The sequence below is a fragment of the Triplophysa rosa genome, unplaced genomic scaffold, assembly GCF_024868665.1.
Source record: "Triplophysa rosa unplaced genomic scaffold, Trosa_1v2 scaffold144_ERROPOS1059899+, whole genome shotgun sequence".
Lineage (NCBI taxonomy): Eukaryota > Metazoa > Chordata > Actinopteri > Cypriniformes > Nemacheilidae > Triplophysa > Triplophysa rosa.
The window spans coordinates 78,308-105,399 of record NW_026634147.1 but is presented as its reverse complement, the minus strand read 5'-3'; the positions used below and the strand labels follow the sequence as shown (position 1 = coordinate 105,399).

Below are 27,092 nucleotides of genomic sequence, written 5' to 3'. Positions count from 1 at the left end.
GAGAAGCCACCGGAAGTGCCGCTGCGAGATGCCGCTGTAGCGACAGATGCCGGACGAAATTCTCTGGCTGCTGGAGAAGCCACCGGAAGTGCCGCTGCGAGATGCCGCTGTAGCGACAGATGCCGGACGAAATTCTCTGGCTGCTGGAGAAGCCACCGGAAGTGCCGCTGCGAGATGCCGCTGTAGCGACAGATGCCGGACGAAATTCTCTGGCTGCTGGAGAAGCCACCGGAAGTGCCGCTGCGAGATGCCGCTGTAGCGACAGATGCCGGACGAAATTCTCTGGCTGCTGGAGAAGCCACCGGAAGTGCCGCTGCGAGATGCCGCTGTAGCGACAGATGCCGGACGAAATTCTCTGGCTGCTGGAGAAGCCACCGGAAGTGCCGCTGCGAGATGCCGCTGTAGCGACAGATGCCGGACGAAATTCTCTGGCTGCTGGAGAAGCCACCGGAAGTGCCGCTGCGAGATGCCGCTGTAGCGACAGATGCCGGACGAAATTCTCTGGCTGCTGGAGAAGCCACCGGAAGTGCCGCTGCGAGATGCCGCTGTAGCGACAGATGCCGGACGAAATTCTCTGGCTGCTGGAGAAGCCACCGGAAGTGCCGCTGCGAGATGCCGCTGTAGCGACAGATGCCGGACGAAATTCTCTGGCTGCTGGAGAAGCCACCGGAAGTGCCGCTGCGAGATGCCGCTGTAGCGACAGATGCCGGACGAAATTCTCTGGCTGCTGGAGAAGCCACCGGAAGTGCCGCTGCGAGATGCCGCTGTAGCGACAGATGCCGGACGAAATTCTCTGGCTGCTGGAGAAGCCACCGGAAGTGCCACTTGAGATGCCGATGCCGCGATTTGCGCCAGCCCCTACTGCAAAATGAGAGTGAATGAACTGGTACATGTTGTTTATGGCCTAATATCCTCTGTGTTGCAACAGCGCATTCATTTAATTGAATTTTAACTGGTTAAAGGTTAACTTCTGTTAATAAACTGTATTTAAAATAGATTATTTTAAATACAGTTTTTTAATTAAATATATATCGAAATAAATATCGTTATCGATCAATATAGAAAAAAACTATCGAGTTTACTTTTTTGCCATATCGCCCAGCCCTAGATTATAGCACCATAACACGTACGATAGCGCTATGCGATCCCTAATGCTAACCGAACGTGCGGTCTCTCTCTCGGGCCTAAGAGTATTGAACCCGTGACCGGTCTCAGTCAACGATTAGTTAACACATTGCCTGCGTCAAACCAAACACATAACCTACAAAACACTTCAAAGAAAAAACAAAAAATATAACTCGCGGATTGCGGATATAAACGTGACACTTGTTTTGTCCCCGACCAGCTCCTCAGCGACCCGATATCAAAACTCGCTGCTGTGATGCCTCTCTCGACATCTTCCTAAACCAATACCATTACTTCTCCTATACATAGGCGGGTCTTACTACTTATTCACCCAATCAACCCAGTATAATCAAACATGAAGGCAGAAACCCCCGTTTTTACCAGGTGCACCTAAACCAAACTTCAACACTGAAAAACTTCTTAAAGGGGACACGCATATAAATATATACTTTTTGCATATACCGGCGAACCCAAGAAACAGTATTATTTTACCTGCAAGAATAGCGCATTAAGCTGCTAATAGGTAAAAATTATAGAACAAAACAAACATAACAAAAAGCTTCCCTTAGGAGGGAGCTACACTTTTATCCAAAGCGACTTACAGATGAGGTAAACAATCGTCCTGGCTTTCCTCATACACTGCTCCTCATGTCCTAGAGATGTACTATTTAATAATACAGTGTTCTAAAAGATTGTATTTTATTGAATAACAGTTTGTGTTTGTGTTGTTCAGGTGTGTTTGGTAAAGATGAAGTGACGTCAGTGAAAGAGGGAGGTTCTGTTACTCTACACATTGAACCTAATGACTTAAAGAAGAAATCTTCCAATCTGGTGTGGAGATTTAACAACATAATTATAGCAAATGTAAAGGATAAAGAAGTATTTGACACTAAAGATAAGATATTCAGCGGCAGACTGGAGATGAACCCTCAGACTGGAGATCTCACCATCACGCATATCACATCTCAACACTCTGGACTTTATCATCTGGAGATCATAGGCAGCAAAACGTCAATAAAGAACTTCAGTGTTTCTGTCATTGGTGAGTAATTTCAAGTCTTTTAATGTCATTATTATCTGCATTCAGTGTCTGTGAACAGTGTATATGTTCTGGAATAATCAAGATTCATCATAATGAACAATCATTTTGATTTTTGATTTGTTACAAGATGTAAAATTCAAACTACACACCTAGGCCTGTTAAATGTAATTCATAAATAATTTTAATATTTTATAAGACACAGTATTCTTGGATATCTATTTGTCAACAACAGAATATATAAAGAAACTAACACCAGCAGCAGTGCTGTGATTTTAACAGTGTTTAGAGAATGAAATAACTCTAAATAAAGTTTCATTTCAGTGTTTAACCTTCAGTGTGTTTATATACAAACAGAGTTCAAGAATCCTGTCAAGTTTACATTATGTTTATCTTCCTCTCTGCTCAACAGCAGTTATATCCACACCACCACCTGCTGTACAACAATGACATTACATCTAATTATTAAAAACCATTAAACACATCATTACACTTTCCAGATGGATTTATAAAAGAGAAATTAAACATCTTTGTGTTGAGCCTCTTGTGATCCAGTGACATTAACTGTCACAAACACAACACTGTTGTGTGAATCCATTGATGATCACAGTAATACATTGAGATGGATTGATAGTTTAATTTAACTCTTTCATGCATAGACGTCACTACAGTTGACATCTATCCAAAAACTAATTTCTTGCTCATACATGTCATGCGTATACACATCACCCTATACATTATATATTATTATTCATTTCATGTGGAATTGTATTTATTCAAACAGGCAGAATCTGTTCATTATCTACTTCAGGAGACTCTTGCCCTGTGGCACTGGAGTATCATTTACATCCTCTATGACAGGATTAGACAGTGACAGCCAGTAATAGATAGTGTAATGATTTTGGCATAAGTTCAATGAACAGTTTAACGTAGATTTTAAAATGTTTTAATTTGTGGTATTGTACTCTTTAGCTTTGCTGACAGCAGCACTCACAGGACCTAAACCTGATGATTCATGTTTCATTTGTTTTTATTAAATGACAACTTTGTATTTTATATGAAGATTTAATTGTTTTGTGTGTCCTCATATCCTGGACAAAACACTACATGTATTTTTTGTGTAATGTTGTCTAAATTACTGACAATATTACAAGTTCAGTATTTGTTTTGTAACTGGTCTCTTCTGTGTGTTTGCTCTAGAAACAGAAGTGAAATCAGTGATAAAGGGAGATAATATCACTTTATCACCTCATCAAAAGACAAATGATGTGAAGTGGAAGTTCAATGACACTGATTTAACCTGTTAACAGCCGCCCCACTAGTTGAGCTTAAACTCAAATATGATATATTCATATGAAAATAATTCCAGTGAATGAACGCTTTGGACTAGAGACATCAGTGTGGTGTCGTTTAAAAGAGAAGAGCTGTGAGATTGCTCTTCAAATATCAGAATCTATCATAGAAACAGAAAAAAAGAGCAACAGAATATTAAATATTTAGAAAAGTGATATTCAATATATTTGCATGAAATAAATGTAAGAAAGTAAATATAGGACACTGTGCCAGAATAACCAAAAAACAATTATGTCAAAGCCACACGTCTGACCAAAGTCTAGCTCAAATTTTAGGATGATACCACTAAAATCACATTTTTTAAATCACATGTTTTACTTACAGAACATTAAAACAATTAAAAGGACACATGTAGAATCCTCAATTTTCTGTAGTGATATGTTATTCAACACATTGTAACATTTCCACATTATTTATTATATATACTGTATGCACAGATGTTGAGCTGTAAATTATGACCATTGAAACAATCAGACCTTTTATCTAAAACAGTTTAGTCTCAAACATAGAAGTTTTGTCTTAAAGCACGATGGCAGACCTGAAGTTAAACATGACAGTATGTTTCTGTCTGTAGTGGCTATCTGTCCTGCTCTTCTGCTCTCAGTTCAGTTCATTCTCAGATGTTTAACTTAAATGTTCAGATGTGTCACTTTATTCTCTTTTCATTCAGTCCTCTGCACTATATGACTGATATACAGTAAACAGACTTCTCTGGCACTTTTTGTCTCCATCTCCACTGTTTGCTGTCTCCCTGTCCTCCCAGAATTCATGAACATGCCTGATTTTCTGATATTCTGATCTGACCCTTTTACATTCTGCTGTTTTTAGTCTGCACACATTTCTATTTTCTATTCACTTCTGTTCATAAGGTATTCTGCCACATCAGTATACTTTTGACATACTTTATTGAATCTATTCTTTGTCCTGCAGACATCTTCCGTAATATCTTCTGTATCAAAATTCGTATTCAAAATTGCAAACAGGCCTTTACGTGACCTAAGCAATAATGAAAAATAACATTCTGTTGAATGACAGCAGGTGCATGTAAGAATGTAGAATAGAGTTAATACAGCACTCTCATTACTGCTATAGATATACCAGCTTATTTATTTTCCACTGTTGTTAAAAACTCATGTTCATTCTGGTATGAAAGACTCACTTCTTATCATTCAGCCAATTAAAAATATGCTTCCTAAGATATGCTCCCTACATATTTTCATGTTAAATATGCTGCTTTACTTAATAAATATGTAGAAATATGTTACATTACTAGAGAACATAGAAGACAACATAAGTTACAGAGGCAGTTATACTTTAATACTGACTGAAGTCATGACTAAAGCATGTCATTTATTAAAAAATCTTTCTGAAATAGGCTTATTTTTCCTCTTAATATAAAGAGAATAATATTAGTTCTTTAATAAATTAATATCCTCAAAAACTGTAAATCTGGCACCATCAAACACACTGTAGGCTACTGTTTACAATAACCAGAACAGCTCAGGTCCTGAAATGAGTTTGGGACAGGCTACATGATTGTACAGCCTATAGAAAATGATAACATGTTGTGTAGCCTAAATATGTTTCAAAATAGACATTATTTGTATAATTTCTGTGTGGCTATTCTAGTGGTGCAGAAATCACACGTCTGTATAAATTCAGTTAGGATTCCTCAAAGCAAACCTCTACGCTAGTAAACGTAAACAAATTTAAAAAACTAATTTCGAAATGTTACCGTGCGATTTTAATATATTATTTGGCTACTGTTAACAAGATCCATCAAAAGTTTACGTGCTGTCACTGGTTGCGTGAATGTGGGAAGTGGAAATGAAAGTCAGCGCATGTGCGGACGTCACAGGCTGGTGGCGCTGGTTGGATATTTTGACCCACTGACCAATCACCGCTGCGGACAGCACGATGTAGGCGGGACTGTTGTGTTCTTAAAACTCTTATCACCACGAACATCGCCTTTAACTGTCTGAACACTTAATGGCATGTGTGATTTACAGTCTGTAAAAGGATAAACATTCTTTCCTACGAAATGTTACATGAGCAAAGTTAACTTCATTAATATATTTCGTAAATATCAAGGCTTTTTTTGGACGAAAACTCAATTTAATTTTGTATTTTGGATTGTTAACATGAAATCTCCGCAGATAGAATAAGTTTGCACGATCAGACTGATTTCTGCGTCGTCGGTCGAATAAAGAGTTTAGAAGTGCTCGATTTGATGTTGCGAGATGTGTTATGAACTCGAGATATTTGTATATCAATATCAATAATTAGTTGGTAGTATAACATTGAACTCGTACAAATCGAACCCCAAGCCTCTGACCTTTCAAATGACGTATTGTTAGTCATTATTAATAAAGATATTGACTAAAAAAGGTACGCAGTAAATGTAAACAAGCTAAACCCTGAACCGGCTACGGTCTGAAACGAGTTAAAGGATTAACTGACTCGAGATTCACAAACTGTGAAGTGAATCATCAGACCGGAGACCTGATCATCTCAAACATCAGACGCGATCAGACTGGAGAATATGAAGTGAGGATCAACGGCACATTACGAAGGACATTCCGCGTTATTGTCAGTGGTGAGTGACTTATTAATAAAGTTGGGAGCAATGTTATTCAAGCTAAATTAAACAGAACTGTAAACAATTGCAATGTTTCTCCGCGAGCGGGTATGTACGTGTATTACGCGCCTTCCAGACAGGATGCGCAATGCGCTGCGCTGGCCGCTGGGTTCAGCGTATAGCCCTTCGATTTGCACTGCGCTGGACCGAGCAAAGTAGGCGGAGTTAAAAAAAAACAGCGGGAGTTCTATACATTTATATAACAACAGACCTTTATTTCAAAGTAGTGGAGGAGCAGGGATGGATTACTGACTGGGCCAATGGGGCCAGTGCCCAGGGGCCCTTGACTACCATGAGCCCGAGGGAGCCCTGAGCTTCAAGGTTGCGCCATCCAGTCTTGTACAGACAACCCAACAACAATGAAAACAAATGTTTATCTATGTTTAATATACATATATCCTATACAAGGCCTCTGTGGATACCCTGTAAAAAAATGAAATGATCAACAAATCATTGCAACATATGCTTTTTTGTTACTTTAACTTATTAAATTAAATTAATTAAAAATTAACTTAATAATTCAACTACAGTCCAAACATCTGCTAAACATCTTAGAAAGAGCTGTTGTACATCCATTCTAAATCCTACACATCTTACAGACATCTTCTAGAGGTCTATATGACATCTGACAGCAGACGTCTCTGAGATGTAGTGCAGATGAGCAAACAGCATCTGACAGATGTCTTGTAGATGAACATGCAAACATCAAATAGATGCAACAAACCACCCTTGTGCGGCGCAAGCCATTGAAATAAATCGGTTTCATACGCCCCTGATAGCACACATACATCTGGCTTGCATCTATTTGACATCTGCAATACACTGTTTGCTCATCTGCAATACGCCTCTGAGATGTCTGATGTCTGTAAGATGTTATATAGACCTCTAGAAGATGTCTGTAAGATGTGTATGATTTAGAATGGATGTACAACAGCTCTTTCTAAGATGTTTAGCAGATGTTTTTACACAGCAGATGTTTTCCAGATCTCCAGATCTTTATCAGACGTCTTACAGACGTACCTGTGCTAGCAGCACATTCTCCAGTGTGAAAGCTGCATTAGATCTTATATGGGGTTGCGCAGAACGATCATCATAGTGCCAAATCAACTGCTATGGTTTTGAATAGATACTGCGGTACTTTGACTACATTCACACTGCCACCAAAATCCGGATCGGATTTGAAGTGACAGTCTGAACGTAGCCTTCCATGTGTAGTTCTAAATCAGATACAGGTCTGAGACCTCAGTCTGAACGGTTATATCGGAATTCAAGCGACTTTGCGTCACAATTCTGCGCTGATTTAAAGCTTTGCGCGCCTTTCTGTTGACGGACGTGCTTTACAGCTCGGTTGCCAAACTTTAAGCATCAGATTATAAACATAAATCATGCACTGTCTACGCACGATGCGATGCAACAAATGACTATAGAATCCATTAAAATAAGAAATTTTGCCACTGGATACGGCGCGATGCAACATGACTAACATCTTAATGGTTTATGGCACCGCATAAAGTCAAACACACCCGCTGACTTGACCCTTGCTTATTTCTTTATGACAGCCTACTGCGTGTTACGTGTTATTGTTGTTTTGCGCATGCGATTAAGTTGATAAGCATGACAAATTCACACTGGAATCTGATATTGACCACATTTTAAAAATAGTGTGAACAGCCGAAGAAAAAAAACTATTGAACTTTCAGTTTGGCGTACTCGCACAAGTCTGTGTATTAAAAAAGCTGTTAATGCAAACTCTGCGTAATCTGCCGTAATTTTTTTGTTTAAAAATGATGACATTTTCAATAACATTTTATTAATACGTACTTTTTGTTTAAGAAAATAAAAATGTAAAATAACAATATATTACAGAGATTAGTTTATTATTTTCAATTGGTAAAATATCACCATTGATTTAGATAAGACAAACTGACATTATTGAAACAATATGATTCATTCTTTAGCCTACCATTACATTTGACCTGCATCTTCTTTTTTTAATTGCTTTTAAATCTTTAGAGTGATGAGTGAAGAGTAAAGGCTAATGGTGTGTTCACATTTGCAGTTCAGTTCTCTGGGTTATTTTAATCTGGACCAAAAATGGAAAAAAACATTTAGTCCTGGTTTGCATAGAGTTCACACTGGCATTTTAACAGCAAACCTAAAGATATCAAACCTAACAGCATTAGTATAAAGTCACAACGTGATAGGGACAACTTTTATGGTTTATATTTGTATACGGAACTTACCTGACATCCAAAACACTGCTGTGTGCTGAGTTAGATACACTTTATTGCCAAAAGTATTGGGACACCCCCATCTAATGAACTGGTTTGATGCTAACCCTAACCTGCTATACAGCAAATAATGATATCGGGAATTGTGTACTTCTAATAATCAAGTTTTTCCATACTGACTGAATCAGTCTTTCTTTCTGAACCTTACCTCATACATAGGCATTGTCATGATGGAAAAGAAAAGGGCCCGTCCCAAACTGTTGCAATAAAATTAGAAATACACAATTCCCTAGAATATCGTTATATGCTGTAACATTAAGATTTGTGCTCATGTAAAAACTTTTGCCACTCACAGATAAATATGATGATGATATAAAGTGTAATCTTTGGGAATCTGTTTTCTTCTCTGTGTGTTTGTTGATACAGGTGAAGTGAAGTCAGTGTCAGTGATGGAGGGACATGACGTTACTCTACACACTAATGTTACTCGTATACAGGCCGAAGATGTGATACAGTGGTTTAAAGACTCTCTCATAGCTTATTCAAACACAACAACCCTCACCACAGACAGATTTGATATGAATTTGGCTGGTTCTCTCATCATTTCAAACATCAGATCTAAAGATTCTGGAGTTTATGATGTATACATCACTGGCAGCAGACACATTCACAAGAGATTTAATGTTACTGTCACTGCTGAGTATCCTGAGTATCTTTACATCTGAGCTTTTTAAACTATTGAGGTGACATCATATCAACAGATTTATATTTGCTTTAATGTAAATGATACAGAGATCATACTAAATGATGTTTAATTAACAAAGTTCGGGAGGAGCACGATCAGATAATCCACCCGGCTGGTTCGCTTTCAGCAATCTCAGCATCTACCCTATCAGCTCAAGAGAGAACCACTACAAACACACAAAGCTGTCTGACAAGTACAGCGTCCCTCCACCACCCCTGCTCCTCACCACGAGCCGCTCTGGGTTCAGGCTAATACCGGGCTCGGAGCCCTCTCCCCGGACGGCACTCACTAAATCCTTGGTGTTTCGAGTCAGACGTGATCACCCAAACGTGTTTTTTCGTCAATTTTAACAATCATAGGTAGTTTAGATGGTTAGAGTAAGGTTAGGGTTAGGGTGTGGGTTAGGGTAAAGGTTTCGTAAGACTTGAAACACCAAAGATTTAGTCAAAACCAACAAGCCACGCCCACGGATCTGACTCGAAACACCAAGGATTAAGTGCGTGCCGTTCTCGGACACCACGCCAAATATGCATACCTTTTATCCCGCATTATTATCTGCATAGGTGAACTCATGAAACAGAGGTTCTGTGTGAATCACAGTAATACATGATATCTGTTAACAAACTGCTGTTTGTCATGATGAACATCTCTTAGCAGTAGAACATAATCTGAACCAGTAATCTGGTAGTAAATCTGAGCGATATTAACACTGCAGAACATCACATGAGGATTATAATTCTCTTCATCACATCTGAGATGTTTCATCTCTGCTTTACAAACTGAAAATGAACACTTATCGACTAAAACACCAAAGAAATACTGTCAGACATGTTTATGGGAAATGAGCTATTTGTAAAAGATATATTCATATTATTTGCACTCAAAAAAATTTGTTGTTGGATTAATTTAATTTTATTATGACACCCATTTCCACACAATTGAATTGATTTATTCGAATTTAAGATTTACATGTCCGCACAATTCACCCAGTTTAAGTTCATCGATTTATTTTATTTTATTTCAGCTGAATGTAATTAATTTGTGTTGAGCCAATTAAATTTGAATGCTTCAGTGATGTAAGCAAGATGTAATGTATGGTGCTGGCAGGAAGCAGCAGATAGTTTACTGCATGAACATTTGCAGAGTACAAATTTGCATACATGCAAAAATGGCATAAATGTGCTCGTCCCCAACCTAAGTAAAACCTTTACCCTTCACCACTATGGTAACCCCTCAGAAATCACAGACAACACTAGACTCCTTATCTTTCATCCTGCACAAAAACACACATAAAATAACATTTAATTTTGAAATTTACTATCTAAATCCAGTCACAATGGCAATGCATGCTGGTAACTTATGGAAGCATATTAGTTGCTATTTTCAATTTGAAATGCAATACGCAAAATGGCAATGCAGTATGTAAAATGACAATGCAATTGTGTATTTAAATATACATTTTAAATAACATATGTGCAACATGAAGTGCAAAATGAAAATAAAAATTCAATTATATCAATTACATTTGTCAGTTCCTACACTAGTTTTAATATGTTATTTAAATGGATATTTTTAACGCTCTTTAAGTTGCAAGATTTAAATGAAAATGCATTCCCCGGATTGATTATATACAGTATGTTTAAGATAGTCATGCAAAACTGTAGCAAAATGAAAATTCTAATGTAATTTTCCCTAAATGCATTAACATTAACAGGTTAAACATTTGGGATTGCATTTTCATTTACACACAGCGAGTTGTTTGTTGCAAAATTCAATGTGGACTTGAAAATGCATTTCGAGCTGGCCACGCCCCCTCCCCAGTACAGCGTCATTGCGTGAAGGAGGAGCCAGCATCGCTCGTTACGTGTATGGATGTGCGGCTGCAGAGCTGATAAAAACATTGAATCGCATGCACATGAATTGAAGCACAAAGACAAAAATTACGTGTTTTTTAAGATTATTACGTGTATGTAGACGATAGAACTAGTAGCTATTGCTAGAACATCTCGTAGAGAATTCTCTGCCTTATCAAGCGGTGAGCTCGCCTGTTGAATGTCTCATAATCACTAGAAGTTGACTTTCTCATACGCGTTTTCATCATGAACACATTCAGTATTTTGATTATTGTCTTTTTTGTCACAATATCTTCACACAATCGTTCAGAAATGGTCATTTTGTGAGACCACTCTTCAGTAACTGTATCACAAACGCGATCCACCCCAGGGTTATTTTAGTTCTGCATTTTAAAATTTGTTTTTTTTAAATATCGTTTTCAAATTTGCTACAAATTTCAGTTTAGTTTTAGTTATTTTATTCTTGATTTTTTTTTGTTTACATTTAGTTTTTATTATGTAAACAATTTTCTATTTAGGTTTTATATATTTTAGTTTCAGTTTTAGTTTTATTCGAAGTTGTTGGCCAAACCTCGGATCTTTGAAAGTAGGATGACAGAGTCTGCTGCTTCTCACACCGGGACTGCGAGCTGCTAGCAACGTCATTAGCGTCATCGTTTTTACTATTCCTCCTTTCCTAATCTTTTATCATGAAGTTTTTGTACTCCACACGGTGATTCGATTGCAAATGTACTTTCAGGTTTGCCGGATTTCCCCCCTTATTTCAACCCCACAAATCTTATCTTGCACCAAGACAATACATTTGCTTTTTCCAGTTTCAGACGAAAACTCGAAATTATCCAAAATGGTGCTCTGTCATCTTCGACTAGGCAGGCATCCTTTTTTCATCAATCGTTTTTATCTTAATTTTAGTTTTTGTTTACGAAAATAACACTGATCCATCCATATGAAAAACACCAGTCTGTACTGTGCTACTTTCGTGCTGGAGGCAGTGTAAGGGGAGAGATTATGCACAAATATACACAAACATTGCCAAAGTGGAGATCTGCCCTTACGAAAATAAACCTTGGTTACTTATTCATCCGGATGCTGCAGTTTGGGCTGTGACAGATCCACTGTAACTCGAGTCCTGAAGTTACGGAAACGTTGCGCCACAAACAGTTTCTGAATGATTATGTTAAGATATTGACTAAGACAACAAATACTGCATGTGTTTATGATGAAAACGTGTATGTGCGAGCGATTTAACGCTTTTATCATCTGTGCAGTCGTACGTGTTTTCAACACCTCAAAACAACACAGTAATGAGTGATGCTGGCTCCGCCTTCACGCAATGATGCTGTACCGGGGAGGGGGCGTGGCCAGCTCGAAATGCATTTTCAAGTCCACATCGAATTTTGCAACACCCAACGTGCTGTGTGTAAATGAAAATGCAATCCCAAATGTTCAACCTGTTAATGCATTTAGGGAAAATAACATTTGAATTTTCATTTTGCTGTTTTGCTTCACTATCTTAAACATATATAATCAATCCGGGGAATGTGTTTTCATTTTTAAAGAGCGTTAAAAATATCCTGGAACTGACAAATGTAATTGATATAATTTTTTTTTTTCATTTTGCACATCATGTTGCACATATGTTATTTAAAATGTATATTTAATTACACAATTGCATTGTCATTTTACATACATGCATTGCCATTTTGCGTATTGTATTTCAAATTAAAAATTGCAACCAATATGCTTCCATAGGAACTCAGTCCACTGTGTAGTTTCAGTTAGTCAATGAAAATGATTCCGGTTGTCCCAACACATGGAATAAGTCATGTCAAAGAGTCACCTATTTATGTCAGTATTAAACATTTAAATTGTGTTTGAATAAGAAACACATACAAATATGTTAGATCAAACTATATTGATTAAGTTAAACAAACAACAATCATTTTTTTGAGTGTGGATATCTTTACGCTGACTCTAGACGAGCTGATATTTGCCGCATGTTTACATACCTCTATAGACACTGCAAAGTATTTTATAACTAAACAACAGCGCTCTTTTATATTGCCATGAAGAAACTGTGTTCATTTAACAGAGACTTTCAGCTGTTTTCATATGTTGTGTTGTCAGTTTGTAGATGTTCAGATGAAGAATGATGGACTGTCAGTTTTGGAAACATCTACAGTATATAATAGGATCTGTATTACAGTGATATTTAGACAGAATAACCATCGTTTAATGTGTTGGTTTAGATGTGATTGACAGGAGCAGTTACACTAATAACTCCCATGTCTCTCTTTAACCAGAATCCAGTCAGAGGTCAAACGGGGAGAAAACTGGTCCAGGATTATTGGTAGTACTGATCCTGATGGGGATAATCGATCATTTGATCATCTGAAAGAACAAGAAACCCTGCAGGAATAGTAAGTAACTTTCAATGACATGAGTTTTGAGAACAGATTAATTTCTGTGTTTACTTTTGAATTCATGAGTAAATTAACGCCTTTTGTGGTAAAAACACTTAGCATAGGACACTTGGATACAGTCATATAGTCAAAACTTTTGTAAAAACGTTGTTAACACATTTCTGTAATGACAGCAGATACCACAAGCATGTGAGATTTATAGCTAATACACACAATACTCTGACATTGGTAACACTTTACAATAAGGTTGTATTTGGTAACATTACTTAAAGTGGCCCTAACACATGGGGTTTCCTGCCAATCTCATATTAACCTATAGAGTAGTATTACATACAGTATTACGTCGTATCTTCGAAGAGTATTTAGTTTGATCACATTTATAAAAGATAGATACAGCTGTACGATTACTTCCGAAATCATGCGGCGCGAGCGGGGGGGGTAGGCTGAACTAAAGCACGTGCGCACCCATTGCCAACAAAACACAGACATCAGTTTCACTCACCACATGCGGTTCATGTCCGGCATCTTTTAGCGCTGGGACGGCTCCATATATCAGTTTCAGACCATCTCCAAATCCAGCGTTATATCCACCGTTTATATAACATTCATCACCCAAATGCAGTGAACAAACAAACACCTGAACTTCTCTCTCTCTCTCTCTCTCTCCTGCACACAAGTGAAAGTGACGTCTGCGCATGCTCCTTCTTCTGCTCTCCTTGCTGCCGCGTGGGCATGCACGTGCTTTTCCGGGAGAATTGTCCAATAAGGGACTAAGAAAAGTTGTTACAAAACAGTTTTATATGTTCGAAAAAAACTTTGTGAAACCTGTACGATCGCTAGGGGAGTGTATCAAGCACAGAAATACTACGTAATACGCCCAACTCGTTTTTTGACAAGTTGACCATGTTAAGCATGAGAAGACAGCACGTTTAACAGTGTAAAGAAGTCAGAATGCATTAAACACCGTTGCAGGGCCGCTTTAATGCATTAGTTAACATAAAAAACATGTTCACTTATGGACATAACACTGAGCAATATAGATTTTAAATGATATGTTAATTTCAACATTTACAGGGTTTGTATGAGTATGGAAATCCTGAAAATGATAGATTTTTATTACAGTGTTTTTTTTAGGTTTAAAAATGCTTGGATTTGGGATAAAGGGCTTGAAACTACTTGACATTTTAATTGATTAATTTCATATCATTTCAGTATGTGCAGTTCACACATTAGATAAAATAACTTAAGTTCTTATTGCGTTTGCCATTCGCATTAAAAACATTTTGCTCGAGCTACACTTGCTGATTCTGCGCACGTGGCGGGTGGCTACATATGAAGAGTTCAGATGCAAAACCCTCTAAAAACAAACTTTGTCAACTATGAGATTATGGTGATTAATGCTGTCCACAGGGGCAGATTTACCCATTAGGCAAAGGTAGTCAATCGCCTGGGGCCCCGAGGCCCGAGCTACCAGGGGACCTCCAAAAGGAAGGGGTGGACTTAACCAATAAGCCATGTCAGCAGCCACTTAGAGCCCCAAGTAATCATCAAAATAGTCGGGATATCCCTGTTAATGTTTTACATTATTACATCTATACTAAGAGACTCCCCCCATTATAGATTAGGGTGGACCATTCCATTAGCACCGTATATGCGCGACCGCATTGTTGGCGCGTTGCTATTTTGAGGCAACTGAAATAGACTGCGCCACTGACCAACTGAAACCTGGTCTAAAGTCAATGACGCAATAGGTTTTTGGTTATTTAAAGAGCGCGTTAGTAAAATTCGCCTAGGCGGGTGCACAGCTCACGTACATTCTGCTTATTACACACAGAGGGACGTGCAGCTGCACACAAACATGCCAAATATAAAAAATAAATGGATTAAAATGTAAAAGATTATAATTGTATACATATAGATAAAAAATCCAGTTTATCCCGTAGATGATCTGCTCACGCGCTTTAACCTCGGAGAAGTCTTTGCTCTTGCAAATTCCGCCGTGTAAATAGCGAATCCGCCATGGCCCAAGCGCAACTGGCTTTTAAAGGGGATGAGGCTTTGATTGCTTTACTGCACGTTATGCCCAAAACATACCCATGACTCATTAAGAGAATAGGGACAACCCTTTTGAACATGCGCCTGACGCTCTGACCGTTTTCCCGTGCTTAAACTAGCAAAAGTGGATTCGCTATTTAAATGCAGCTGCTATTTAAACATGACGTGAAAATGATAACTGCGTTGGACTGAAACTAGCAAAAAAACTTTTCAAAATTCAGGCCCTTCAAACTCTTGCAAATGATAGTCAATTTTTGGGAAGCATGTAAAATGTAGGGCTATTTAATTTGTCAGACTGTCAACAGTTTAAGTTGGGAATGTCATTTAAGAATCTTTTTTAGCACAATATCGCAGAGATTGTCTGTGATCTTAATCCCGTGCGAAACGGTCATGTCTGTAATTTGTCAAGTAAAAATTCCCCCACAAATTACCTACCATATTTTGAGGAACACCGAGGTCCTGTGATAATATTAGTCCAGTGCGAATCGGCATCTCTGCGATTTGAAATTTTGAACAAGATTTGGCGGGATCGTATCTCATTTTTTCAAGGTTTCTGTGCGCATTTTCAGTCATCTTACGCAAAGAATGGAAGCTGCGTTGGAGTGTTTTCACAGTATTTTGGGTGCTGGGTTATGTCGCTACATACCAGACAACAATATTATTGGCAGAGAGAAAATATTCACTGTAAAAAAACATGACAGGATCAGAAGAGAGAAACAAAAAAGAAGGAATATATGGAGATGGATGACATGCATGGCAGCATGCGGTAAGGAACGTTCTTCTGTTTACATACAACTACACCTACAACGACAAGACTTTCAAGTAGGGCTGTCAACGGTAACGCGTTAACACATGCGATTAATTATTTCAAATTAACGCGTGAAAAATATTTAACGCAATTAACGCAGCATCCGTTTGTTTTGACATCCTTTGTCTAGCGTTACATTATGTAATCACGCTCTTTTTCGCGCGATTTGAAACAGTTTCTTTGACGCGTTCAATGAAGATAGACAGCTTCTAAACTGTGGGACGCGACAAAACGCAACGCGAGGTCCAGTCTGGTGTGTACAGTAACGGGCTGAAGGCTGCGTCAATGAATGAATCTCTGTCAGACAGCGCATCCGCGTTAAGCTCTCTTTCGTGCCATGTTTAGAAAGAGGGAAGCGCCTTCACGTCATTTCCGGGAGATAAATCAGTAAATTCGAGTAAAATCACAGAGTTCACTTATCCAGTGCGAATGCGCAACATGATGACAGACAATCTCTGCAATTATTACAAATGACCAGAGGTCCCCAGATAATACTGATCCCGTGCGAATAGGGCTTAAGTATGTATACTGGAAAAGGATGAAAACACACATTGAAGTTACTGGAAAAGTGCTGGAATTTGACTTTTTAAAAGGTATAAGAACCCTGATTTACAAACATGTTTTTCAACCAAACACAGTAGGCTAACTATTAACTGTAGTTAATACACAGTGAACTAACATGAATAATTGTATTGACATTAACAAAGATGAATAAATACTGAAAAACTATTACAGTACTTTTTAGGGATGTAACGGTATCAACATTTCACGATACGATAGTACCTCGATATGAAGACTACGATACGATATTTATTGAATTTTGTGCAGGAAAAACAAAACAAATGAAGACTTGGAAAAATGTGTTTATTAAACTATGACTGAACAAAGATCACATTTATTATTTTTAGATTAGGTAATTTTAAAGTGCAAAGAACAGTAATATAATAGCATAAAAATTAAATACATAAAAATTGAGAACATGAAACATGAAAAAATTAAAATGAAAAACGTTTGAGTTGTTTGTCAACTTTTAACAACTCACAACCAGTCAGGTACTCACCTCATTCACTGCTTCACTCACACACTCGCCTCATTCACTGCTTCACTCACTGCTATTTTTTTTCTCCTTGTATCATCATGAAACTTTTCGGGGTGATGTAACAAATGGCTCTTCATATTAGTCGTATTCCCCGAATTGTACTTCACCGCAGTGTCTGCATATTGTTTTTTGTCTGTCCGTCACCTTTTCTCGTTTCTTGTTACGGGAAAACCGAAATGCTTCCACACACATGCGATTTATAATTCGCTTTAGCTTCAACTAGAGGTGGGAGGAATGGCCAAAAATCTATTTCACGGAATGAGTAATTTTATTTCACGATAACGATATATTTCATGAAACAATCTCCCATTATAATTCTATATTTTATACCTCATTTTTCTTAGATTGATTTAACTAATTTATTTATTACAGTTCATTTAAATGCTCACCATAGTTAAAATGTAGGTAAGTTATGAAAATGTACTAAAGATATCAAATGAAGTTCTGATAATCAGATGTATTATTTATTCATAATTATCTTCTGGCTATATCATATGTATACAGTAGGAACATAGACAACATGTATAACAGTAAAGTATGAATATGCACAAACAATGAGAGTACAGTATATGACTAAACTGGTGTTCATGGGGTCTGTACTGTAGGTCTTTATCGCTCTTCACTCTCTATTAGATGAGCACTTTTAGTGTGTTGTGACTCTCTGTCTTTAGGTTTGTTTATTCTCGGCTTGTTTTAGCACTGCGCGTCTCTGGTGACTCCTCACGCGTCTCCCAAAACTGGAGGTAGAAGCGCGTCACATCAAAGCGCTCACGCGCATCATCGCGCATTTCACCTCAAGTTTCACCTTGGCTCGCCTGAAGTTAAACTTTATAAAACTATTAACAGCTTTTCAAAACAACCTGACTTCTGAAATATGTGTTGAGAATGAGCTTTTTTAAACGCTGGCGCAGATCCCTGCACGAGCACTGCGGGTGAGAGAAGCCCCGGACTGGAGCGGATCACTAAACTACAGACTGAAAGAAGGTCAAAAGAATGTTTGATACGCTCATTTGTTACGGGTGGATTAATTCATTAGTTTTTTTCAGAATAGCGCCTAATTTGCAGAGTGCCGAGTTAACCACGCCTACTTATTTACATTCCGCGGAATACACGGAATAGAAAAATCTCTTACGGTTGACATTTTATTCCGCGGTAACAGAATATTCCGTCATTCCGCCCAGCCCTAGCTTCAACAATTTGTAAATCCGTTTCTATGCCACTAGCGGCATCCGCCACTTTCACTCAACTTGATCTGTAGCGGGCGGCAGCAGAGCGCAGAGGATGATGGGCACGCATGGGTTGATGGGAATTGTAGTTCCCGCTTCCCTCAACTCGCTCCATTCGGCTGAAAAAACTACACTCTACCTGGAAGATCTATCGTCATGCGACCACGATAGTATCGAAAAAAAATGCTATCGCGATACTTCGATATTTATAATACCGTTACATCCCTAGTACTTTTAGAATACACTGACAGACAATTAAACAAGCGACATCTAAGGAATAAAAAAGAGGAAACAACACAATGCAAAAAACATACACATTTGTATATTGACAAATAATTAAATTAAATTAAATTAAATAATTACATAAAACACTAATTATTTGACTGAAAAGCTTTTTTATCTTGTGCTAATTTTGCTGTTAGTTTCTGTCATGTTCTATCTTATAGGCCTACATGTAAATGTGAGATCACACGATCTATTAACACCTGTGATTTTGTATGTTTTTTACAGAAAAAAGTAAAGAAGACAAGAAAGAGACAAGATGAACATTTGAAGATTGAGACTTCCAACAATAGCTCATAGTCACAGAATACAGATTAAGACAAAAGTCTTTTCAAATCTAACGTATATTTTGATTTATAAAACGCTCAGTTCTGGTCCTTGATTCTGATTGGCTGAGCTGAGTTTTAAACTGTTATAAAATACCCCGATTTATAACGGCTGACTACACCACATAGCCTAAATATCATTTTATTTACTTTATTTTTATGAAACCTTGCTAAGCATATGGAATAACCGTTTTATAAAAGCAATAAGCCCCGTGATGCAGTGGGTTACAGTGCATTTTATAACAGCTGAGGGGATTGTAATGACTCCGCTTCGCATCGTGCCACAACACCCTTAGCTGTTATAAAATGCACTGTAACCACACGGCTTATTGCTTTATTAGAGACATGACATCTGTTTAACATATTGTACCGGATTAGGTGTTTTTGCACCTTTTGGTAAGCATTTCGCTTGTTCTTACTTTATCCTGGAATCAAAGTATGTTCATGTCAATCTATTTTCTATGTTAAATATGAAAACTTATTCAGCGAACACAAATAAATGTGTTGGAATTAGCCTTCACAGTTCTGATGACCTGCAGTATGATGATGATTTTTTGTATGATCTCTACTGCTCTCTAGTGGACAAACACTGATTACACATGAAGAAATAAAATGTTGAATGCTGGTGAACTCATAAGTCATTTATGCACATTTTGATGAAAGTTTAATTATTTAATTATTTAATAAATGTAACATTACTGTTTATTCTTCTGTAATAGTCAAAACAGCTTAGAACTTTATAGCATAACAGCAAAATGTGAAATGAGAAAATCTGAAAATGAATCACATTTTAATGAAAGGACAATAATAATAAAAAAACACTCATTGGAAGAAAAACTAAATAAACACATAAAAGGTCATTTAAAAACAACAATAAAAAAATGTATAAACAAAATCATAGTAACTATGATCATGACATTCTTTATATTTGACAGATTGATCAGCGTCTTGTGACGATACCTGCATACACCACCTCATCCTCCTCTTTAACTCTCTGTGAGAAACACAAAACCAGAATATAAAACATTAATAGAAAGCAGAACATGTAAGATATTTAATGCAATTATGGTCTTTAATTATTATTTTAATAAACACTGGTATATCTACTCTCTCATAACACTCTTAAGTTGGTGCACACATCGATCATTAGGCATGAGCAAGATACATTCTTGTATTGCATATAACATAATAAATAAATCCACACTGTTAAAGCAGATGATATCACAGTGTGTAACAAAAAAATCTGCACAAGCAGTTTCTGAGTCTGATGATGTTGAATAATGATTTACCTCATTCTGTGCCTGTCGTTTGTAGAATGTTGGATCAGCATATGTGATCTCATAATCACGGGTCTGATCTGTAACTATAAAGAATATTATGTAATAATAATATTTATAATATCATTATTCTCCAACGCCACATACACGGGTTTACATGAATTGTCATTTACCCTGTTGTTGTGTGTTTGTGTGTTTTCTGCTGATGAAGATCAGAAGTGCAGAAACAATCATTAGAAACCCAGCGGCACAAGAGAGAGGAATGATATAAACCAGACGTGTTTCTTCAGGTGTATGAACATCTGTAATAATAAACCACAATAAAGCACCTTTAGAGTGAACACATGTGATCTGTAAATCTGAGATCATGTCATTCAGAGAATACTCACCTTCATCATGTTGATGGATTTCATGTTTGTCAGTGTCTGAGAACAAAAAAGCAACTAAATGAATTTGACACAGATATTAATGATGGGTTTCACTTTTCATTTTCTACTGTAATATGAAAAATTGCAGTGGAGTATGTTTCTGTATTTAAATGTGCAATATTGCCATGTTAAGGCATTTAAAAAGAGCTCAACATATACTTAAGGTTATCTCTGAGAGAGATTATTTTAGTAAATAGTATACGTAGGATTAATTTGTGCCTTCATTTTATGTTCACTGTAATATTTCCTGGAAAATTCAGTTGAGTTGAAATGTCTTATTTTGTTCATTGTTTATTTTGAGAGTATACATATTCTATACATATTAATTTAGTAGACGGTAGAGGACTTTTATTTTGAAAGGCTTACACCTGGGGAAAGGAAGGCCTGGTGAGAAAAAGTTAGTGAGGTGAGGAGAGAGACATGGGCCATGGTCTGAGAGATGTGAGAGACTCAAAGAAAAGATCTGGAGGATTACCTAACTGGGTCCGGTGTCCAGATAGATTTGGTTCTCATAGCTTGAATTTATTGGTTGTGCAATATTTGTGACCCAAATATTCAAGAGACCAAGTTGTTTTTGTGCACTTTGTGGATTACCTGATGGAATACCTCACCTATGGACATTTATTCAACAAGGACATTCTTTCAGTATCTGGACTCTCAGTTAAGATTACATGTTTGTTTTGAATTTGCAATGTCCATTTGTCAATACCCTATTTGTGTTTGAAATTATAAATGTTAACTCTTTAAATACACTTTTCACTTTTGACAAGGTCAACTTGAGTTTCTGAACTTTAATGTAGCTCTTGGTCTAAAATAATATTGGATCAAATTTGTTACAAATGTACCAGTTGCTACTCTAGTGTTAATTTTTTTCAGTTTCAAAATCAAATATAATAAAGAAAATGTTTTTACAAATAAGGTTTTCTTTTCATGTATGCTCTCTTTCTTATTATTACCATCTATTATTCTCTTCATTTTTTTAGCTCTTAATAAAATAAGATGTTATGGGTGGTTTTCCGTACAGGGCTTGAGACTAGTCTACACGTTTGATCTGTTTAAATTGAAAACTGCTTGCACTGACATATCTTAAAATGCACCAGTGACATTTTTGTCAGAAATTGCACACAAGTAATGTGTCTTGTAAAAACTACTTAAATATCCTAATTTAACTAAGGCCTAGTCCTGGCTTAAACTAATCCTTGTATGGCAAACAACCATACAGTAGCCTACAGTCCTGCTCACCATTATTGGCACTCTTGGTAAATATGAGCAAAGGAGGCTGTAAAAATAAATCTGCATTGTTTCTCCTTCTGATCTTTTATTTAAAAAATCTACAATATTCCAACATTTCATTGAAGGAAAACAATTTGAAGTGGGGGGAATATCACATTGAGAAAAAAATGTTTTTCATCCATATATGTTGGCCACAATTATTGGCACCCTTGTATTTAATTTAACAGCTGCTTGTATTTAACAGCTGCTTTGTAACAATGAAAATTGTAAAAAGCGCTATATAAATAAAGTTGAGTTGAGTTGAGTTAATTCACCCCGCAACCTTAATTTATAAGAAAATCAGCTCTGAGTGTTTTCTTTTCAGTCTGATCTGAGGTTTGAGATTACATTGAGAGTCATCTGAGTCCATTCCTCCATAAAGAATTTCTCCAGATCCTTCAAATGTTGCTCCTCCCTCTTCTTCAGTTCATATCACTCATTTTCTATAGGGTTCGGGTCAGGGAACTGGGATGGCTAAGGCAGGATCTTGATTTTGTGTTCAGTGACCCATTTTTTATTGATGTTTGTTTTGAACTAATGTGCTGATGGACGATCTAACCACGACCCATTATAATATTTCTAGCAGAGCAAGTCAGGTTTTGATTTTTTTACTTGTTGGTATTTGATATAAAACATGATGACATGTATCTGAACAAAATGTCCAGAACCTCTGGTATAAAAATAGGTTCACAACAATGAAGATCTGGTGACATATTTAACTGTGGACATGGGGCATTATTTTATCCCTGTGTGCACCAAACCTATCTTGTGTTATTGCTGCAAAAAAACTCTTTTTCATGTCATATGGCCATAAACCCAGTCCTGGTTGAAGTTCCAGTATGGCAGATTAATATGGTGCAGTTTATTTTTGCATAAGAGCAGACGATTTGTTTCTTGAACAGTGTCCCAAACAACTTGTGCTGATGGAGGTGCAGTTTTCCTTTATTTTTATTAAATGCTTTCTGACCCCAAAATTCAACTGATTACTGCAGTTCTCCATCTGTGATGTTTGAAGAGTCTTTGGCCACTCAAATTCTTCTCCTCGCTGTGCATTGAGACAATATAGACACACATCCTGTTTCAAGCTGATTTTCAACATATCCAGTCCATTACAACTTCTTGATCATTGCCCTGATGTTGGAAATGACATTGTTTTTTGTTTTAACTATTTCCTTAAAGCCATTTTGTATTTTGTGTAGCGCAACAGAACTATATTGCACATCAGGGCCCGTATTCATGAAAAATCTAGCGCAAAGAGTTGCTCCTAGTGACAAAATTCTAAGAAAATTCTTAGAAATGTGGGCGTTTCCCCTTAAAATGACAGAAAAGATCCTAGTAAAGAAAAAAGTCATTCATAAAGCATCTTAACCCTTAAAAGAGCTCTTAAGGTCCAACATTTTAGGAGTTGCGAGGAGGACTTTTAAGAGACTTAAGAGTTTCTTTAGCAGCAGAGAAAATGGACGAAACACAAAAAGTAAGAAGATATGTGTTGCAATGCATGATAATTTCCATATTACTTTTAAGGTTTATCAGAATTTTTTATTGTTTTTGTGTGTGTTCAACTTTTGTTTATCTTGGTTTTGGTGTCCTTGTATAGCCGCTTTGATGCAATGCAAATTGTAAAAGCACTATAAAATTCAATTCAATTGAATGACAGTGAGTTAATAAGACACAACACATTAGATCGTGCAGGGTTCATGTTTGTGACCAATCCTAGTAGAGACACGCTAACATCTCCAAGACAGCGCAGAAAATGCCATAGCTCCAGAAATGGAAGAAATCACCACATGAACATATTTAGCAACTGGAGAAATGCAGCTCTGCAGCAGAGATGATTTGGTTCTGTCACAACGGTCACAATCTAATCACACAAACAGCCCTTACAGAAACTTATTGTGTCACTGTTCATTTTCTATTAAATACGTTGACATTAACAGCATGGTAAATAAAATATATATATATATATGAAGAGTTTGGTTCCAAAATGAGATACTCCGCTTTTAAAAAAATTCAAAAATCATGTTTTTTATTATGTTATCGTGTTTTTATTGTCTTTTATTGTGTTAGTTAGCTGTATTTTTTAGTTATTATGGCTTAACTCAAAACAAACCAACTGCAGTTTGAATGATATTAATTGGAATGGACAATAAAAAAAAACATGATTTTTGATTTTTTTAAAAACAGAGTTATCTCATTTTGGAACCAAACTCTTCACAATATATATGTGTGTGTGTGTGTGTGTGTGTGTGTGTGTGCGTGCGTGCGTGCGTGCGTGCGTGCGTGCGTGTGTGCGTGCGTGTGTGTGCGTGTGCGCGTGTGCGCGTGCGCGTGTGCGTGTGCGTGCGCGTGCGTGCGCGTGTGTGTGTGTTCATGTTTGTATATCCCGGTGGGGACCTAAACCTGAATACACACAACACATGGGGACTCGTGTCACTGTGGGGACCAAAATTGAGGTCCTCATGGGCACAAAAGCTTATAAATTGTACAGAACAATATTTTTTACAAATCTAAAAATGCAAAAAGTGTTCTATGATCTTTAGGTTTAGGGGTAGGGTTAGGGATAGGGGATAGAATATACAGTTTGTACAGTATAAAAACATTACGCCTATGGACTGTCCCCACGGGGATAGTAAACCAAAGCCTGTGCGTGTGTTTGTGCGTGTGTGTGTGTGTGTGTGTGTGTGTGTGTGTGTGTGTGTGTGTGTGTGTGTGTGTGTGTGTGTGTGTTCATGTTTGTATATCCCGGTGGGGACCTAAACCTGAATACACACCAACACATGGGGACTCGTGTCACCGTGGGGACCAAAATTGAGGTCCTCATGGGCACAAAACTTATAAATTGTACAGAACAATATTTTTACAAATCTAAAATGCAAAAAGTGTTCTATGACTTTAGGTTTAGGGTTGGGTTAGGGATAGGGGATAGAATATACAGTTTGTACAGTATAAAAAAATTACGCCTATGGACTGTCCCACGGGGAGTAAACCAAAGCCTTTGCGTGTTTGTCGTGTGTTGTGTTGTGTGTGTGTGGTGTGTGTGTGTGTGTGTGTGTGTGTGTTGTGGTGGTGTGTGTTGTGTTTGTGCGTGTGAGTATGGTAAAACAGAAAAAATACATGTGCAATTTAAACTAATGACCCTATACTTAAAGCGCTCTTTTTCCTTCTGGTCAACCAACCAATCACAGTCTTCAAAAGACATAGCAACGGGGTCACCCGCCTCCTCACTGAGATAAAATTGTCTTTCTTGCTCAGAGTTGCTCTCAGTTGGTCGAATCACTTTACACTAAGACTCCTACGTAGAAGTTTTTAAGCTAAATTAAGAGTTTTCTTAGAGGATTCTTAGAAGCTTTAAGAATACGGGCCCTGAACTATATTCTTTGGTTTTATCCATTGTGATGAATGATTAAGGGGGTTTGGGCTTTGTGAACTAATATTTATTCTCCTGTGCAACAAGAAGTCATAACTGGACAACATCATGTTTCTACTCACCTTGGTGTGCTAAGAAAATGTAAATATCACTGGGAATATACTTGGGCGATATTTTACTCATAAGAATTTCTAGGGGTGCCAATAATTGTGGCCAGGGTGTATTAGAGGAAAAAAAATTCTCAATGTGATATTCCCCCTACTTCAAATTGTTTTACTTTAATGAAATGTTGGAATATTGTATATTTTTTAAATAAAATATCAAAAGGAGATACAATGTAGATTTATTTTTACAGCCTTCTTTTCTCATATTTACCAAGAGTGCCAATAATGGTGAGCAGGACTGTATGTGTGTGTCAGTCTCATTGCATCAGTCAGTTTCAATTTATGTATAAAGCACTATTAAAACAACAGAGCGTTGATGGATAATCTCATAGACAGGTAGATGAAGTACACACTTTACAGACAGCTAGTGCTTGACCCAGGGCAGGCACGCAAGGGTGACGACAAGCGACTGATGTAGGCTATGAAAACATGATGAAACTGAAGAAGGTTTCTAAATAATACCGATCATCTTATTTTGACTCGATCATTAATAGCCCCTGTAGATGGTGTCACGGTTATATTCTGTTATGTTTTGTTTTTGTCTTCTGTTTCTAATGTCCATACTAGTTAATTAGTCCCTCACCTGATTCTGTTTACCTGATTATGTTCCCCTGTGCATTTAAGCCGCTCTGTCCCTTTCGTTCATTGTCAGCTATATTGTCTTGCTTACGTGTGGTTCTGGTTATTTGGATTTCTTATTAAAAACCTGTTCTGGAGATACTGCTCTTTGATCGTGCATTAGATGGACATCAGAATTTGTTTGTGCAAAGCAAGGAAATGGAAACAGAAAGGAGATTATGAGTTATAGGGAGGTAAGACTTGATAAACAAACTGTACATCCCCAGCCAGTGAGGTCTCAGACATTAGAGGAAAGTGTCTCATGAAAACCTTTGTCAAGTTTGTAATTGTTGATTAGAAAAACATTTGTGTTCTGTACTTTCAGAAATGAAATTAATATTTAATTTACTAACTCTAGTTTAGGACATTACATAAAAAGTCGTCAGTAACTATGGCTGAGATAACTATGTGCTATTATACACAGTTTAATGCCGTACAATTGGTTAAAAAAATTAACAAACATTGTTTGGATTTGGCTATGAAACCGGAAAATATTGTGATTAAGTTAAAATATGCTCTTTATATTAGAGCCATAAAATGACTGGTTTCTTGAAATAATGTAATTGTAAATTCTTGAAAAGTTGTAATTATTGATTATCATTGCATAATGTAGAATGAATGCAGATGTGCAAGGAAAAAAATCTCTCTGCTTTACTTCCATGCAGTGCATGCTTTAAATTAAGTGTATGTTAACGATACTTCAATATTTTTAAATGAATGTTTACCTTCCACAGTATTGTTGCACTGTAGGAATGGTGGTTTA

At 37.2% G+C, this 27,092-nt stretch overlaps 1 protein-coding gene and 1 long non-coding RNA gene across 2 annotated transcripts in view; both read left to right on the top strand.

Moving 5' to 3' along the window:
• Positions 1-27,092, top strand: part of LOC130549637 (uncharacterized) — a 96,919-nt gene that overhangs the window by 9,955 nt on the left and 59,872 nt on the right. Inside the window, exon 2 of the mRNA XM_057326910.1 lies at positions 1,859-2,167. Coding sequence (XP_057182893.1) covers positions 1,859-2,167 — 309 coding nt within the window. The remainder of the gene's footprint in view (positions 1-1,858; positions 2,168-27,092) is intronic.
• Positions 6,098-19,906, top strand: LOC130549638 (uncharacterized). The gene is made up of 3 exons (XR_008962236.1): positions 6,098-6,113; positions 13,288-13,404; positions 19,106-19,906. It is a non-coding gene; the product is annotated as an uncharacterized LOC130549638 (long non-coding RNA).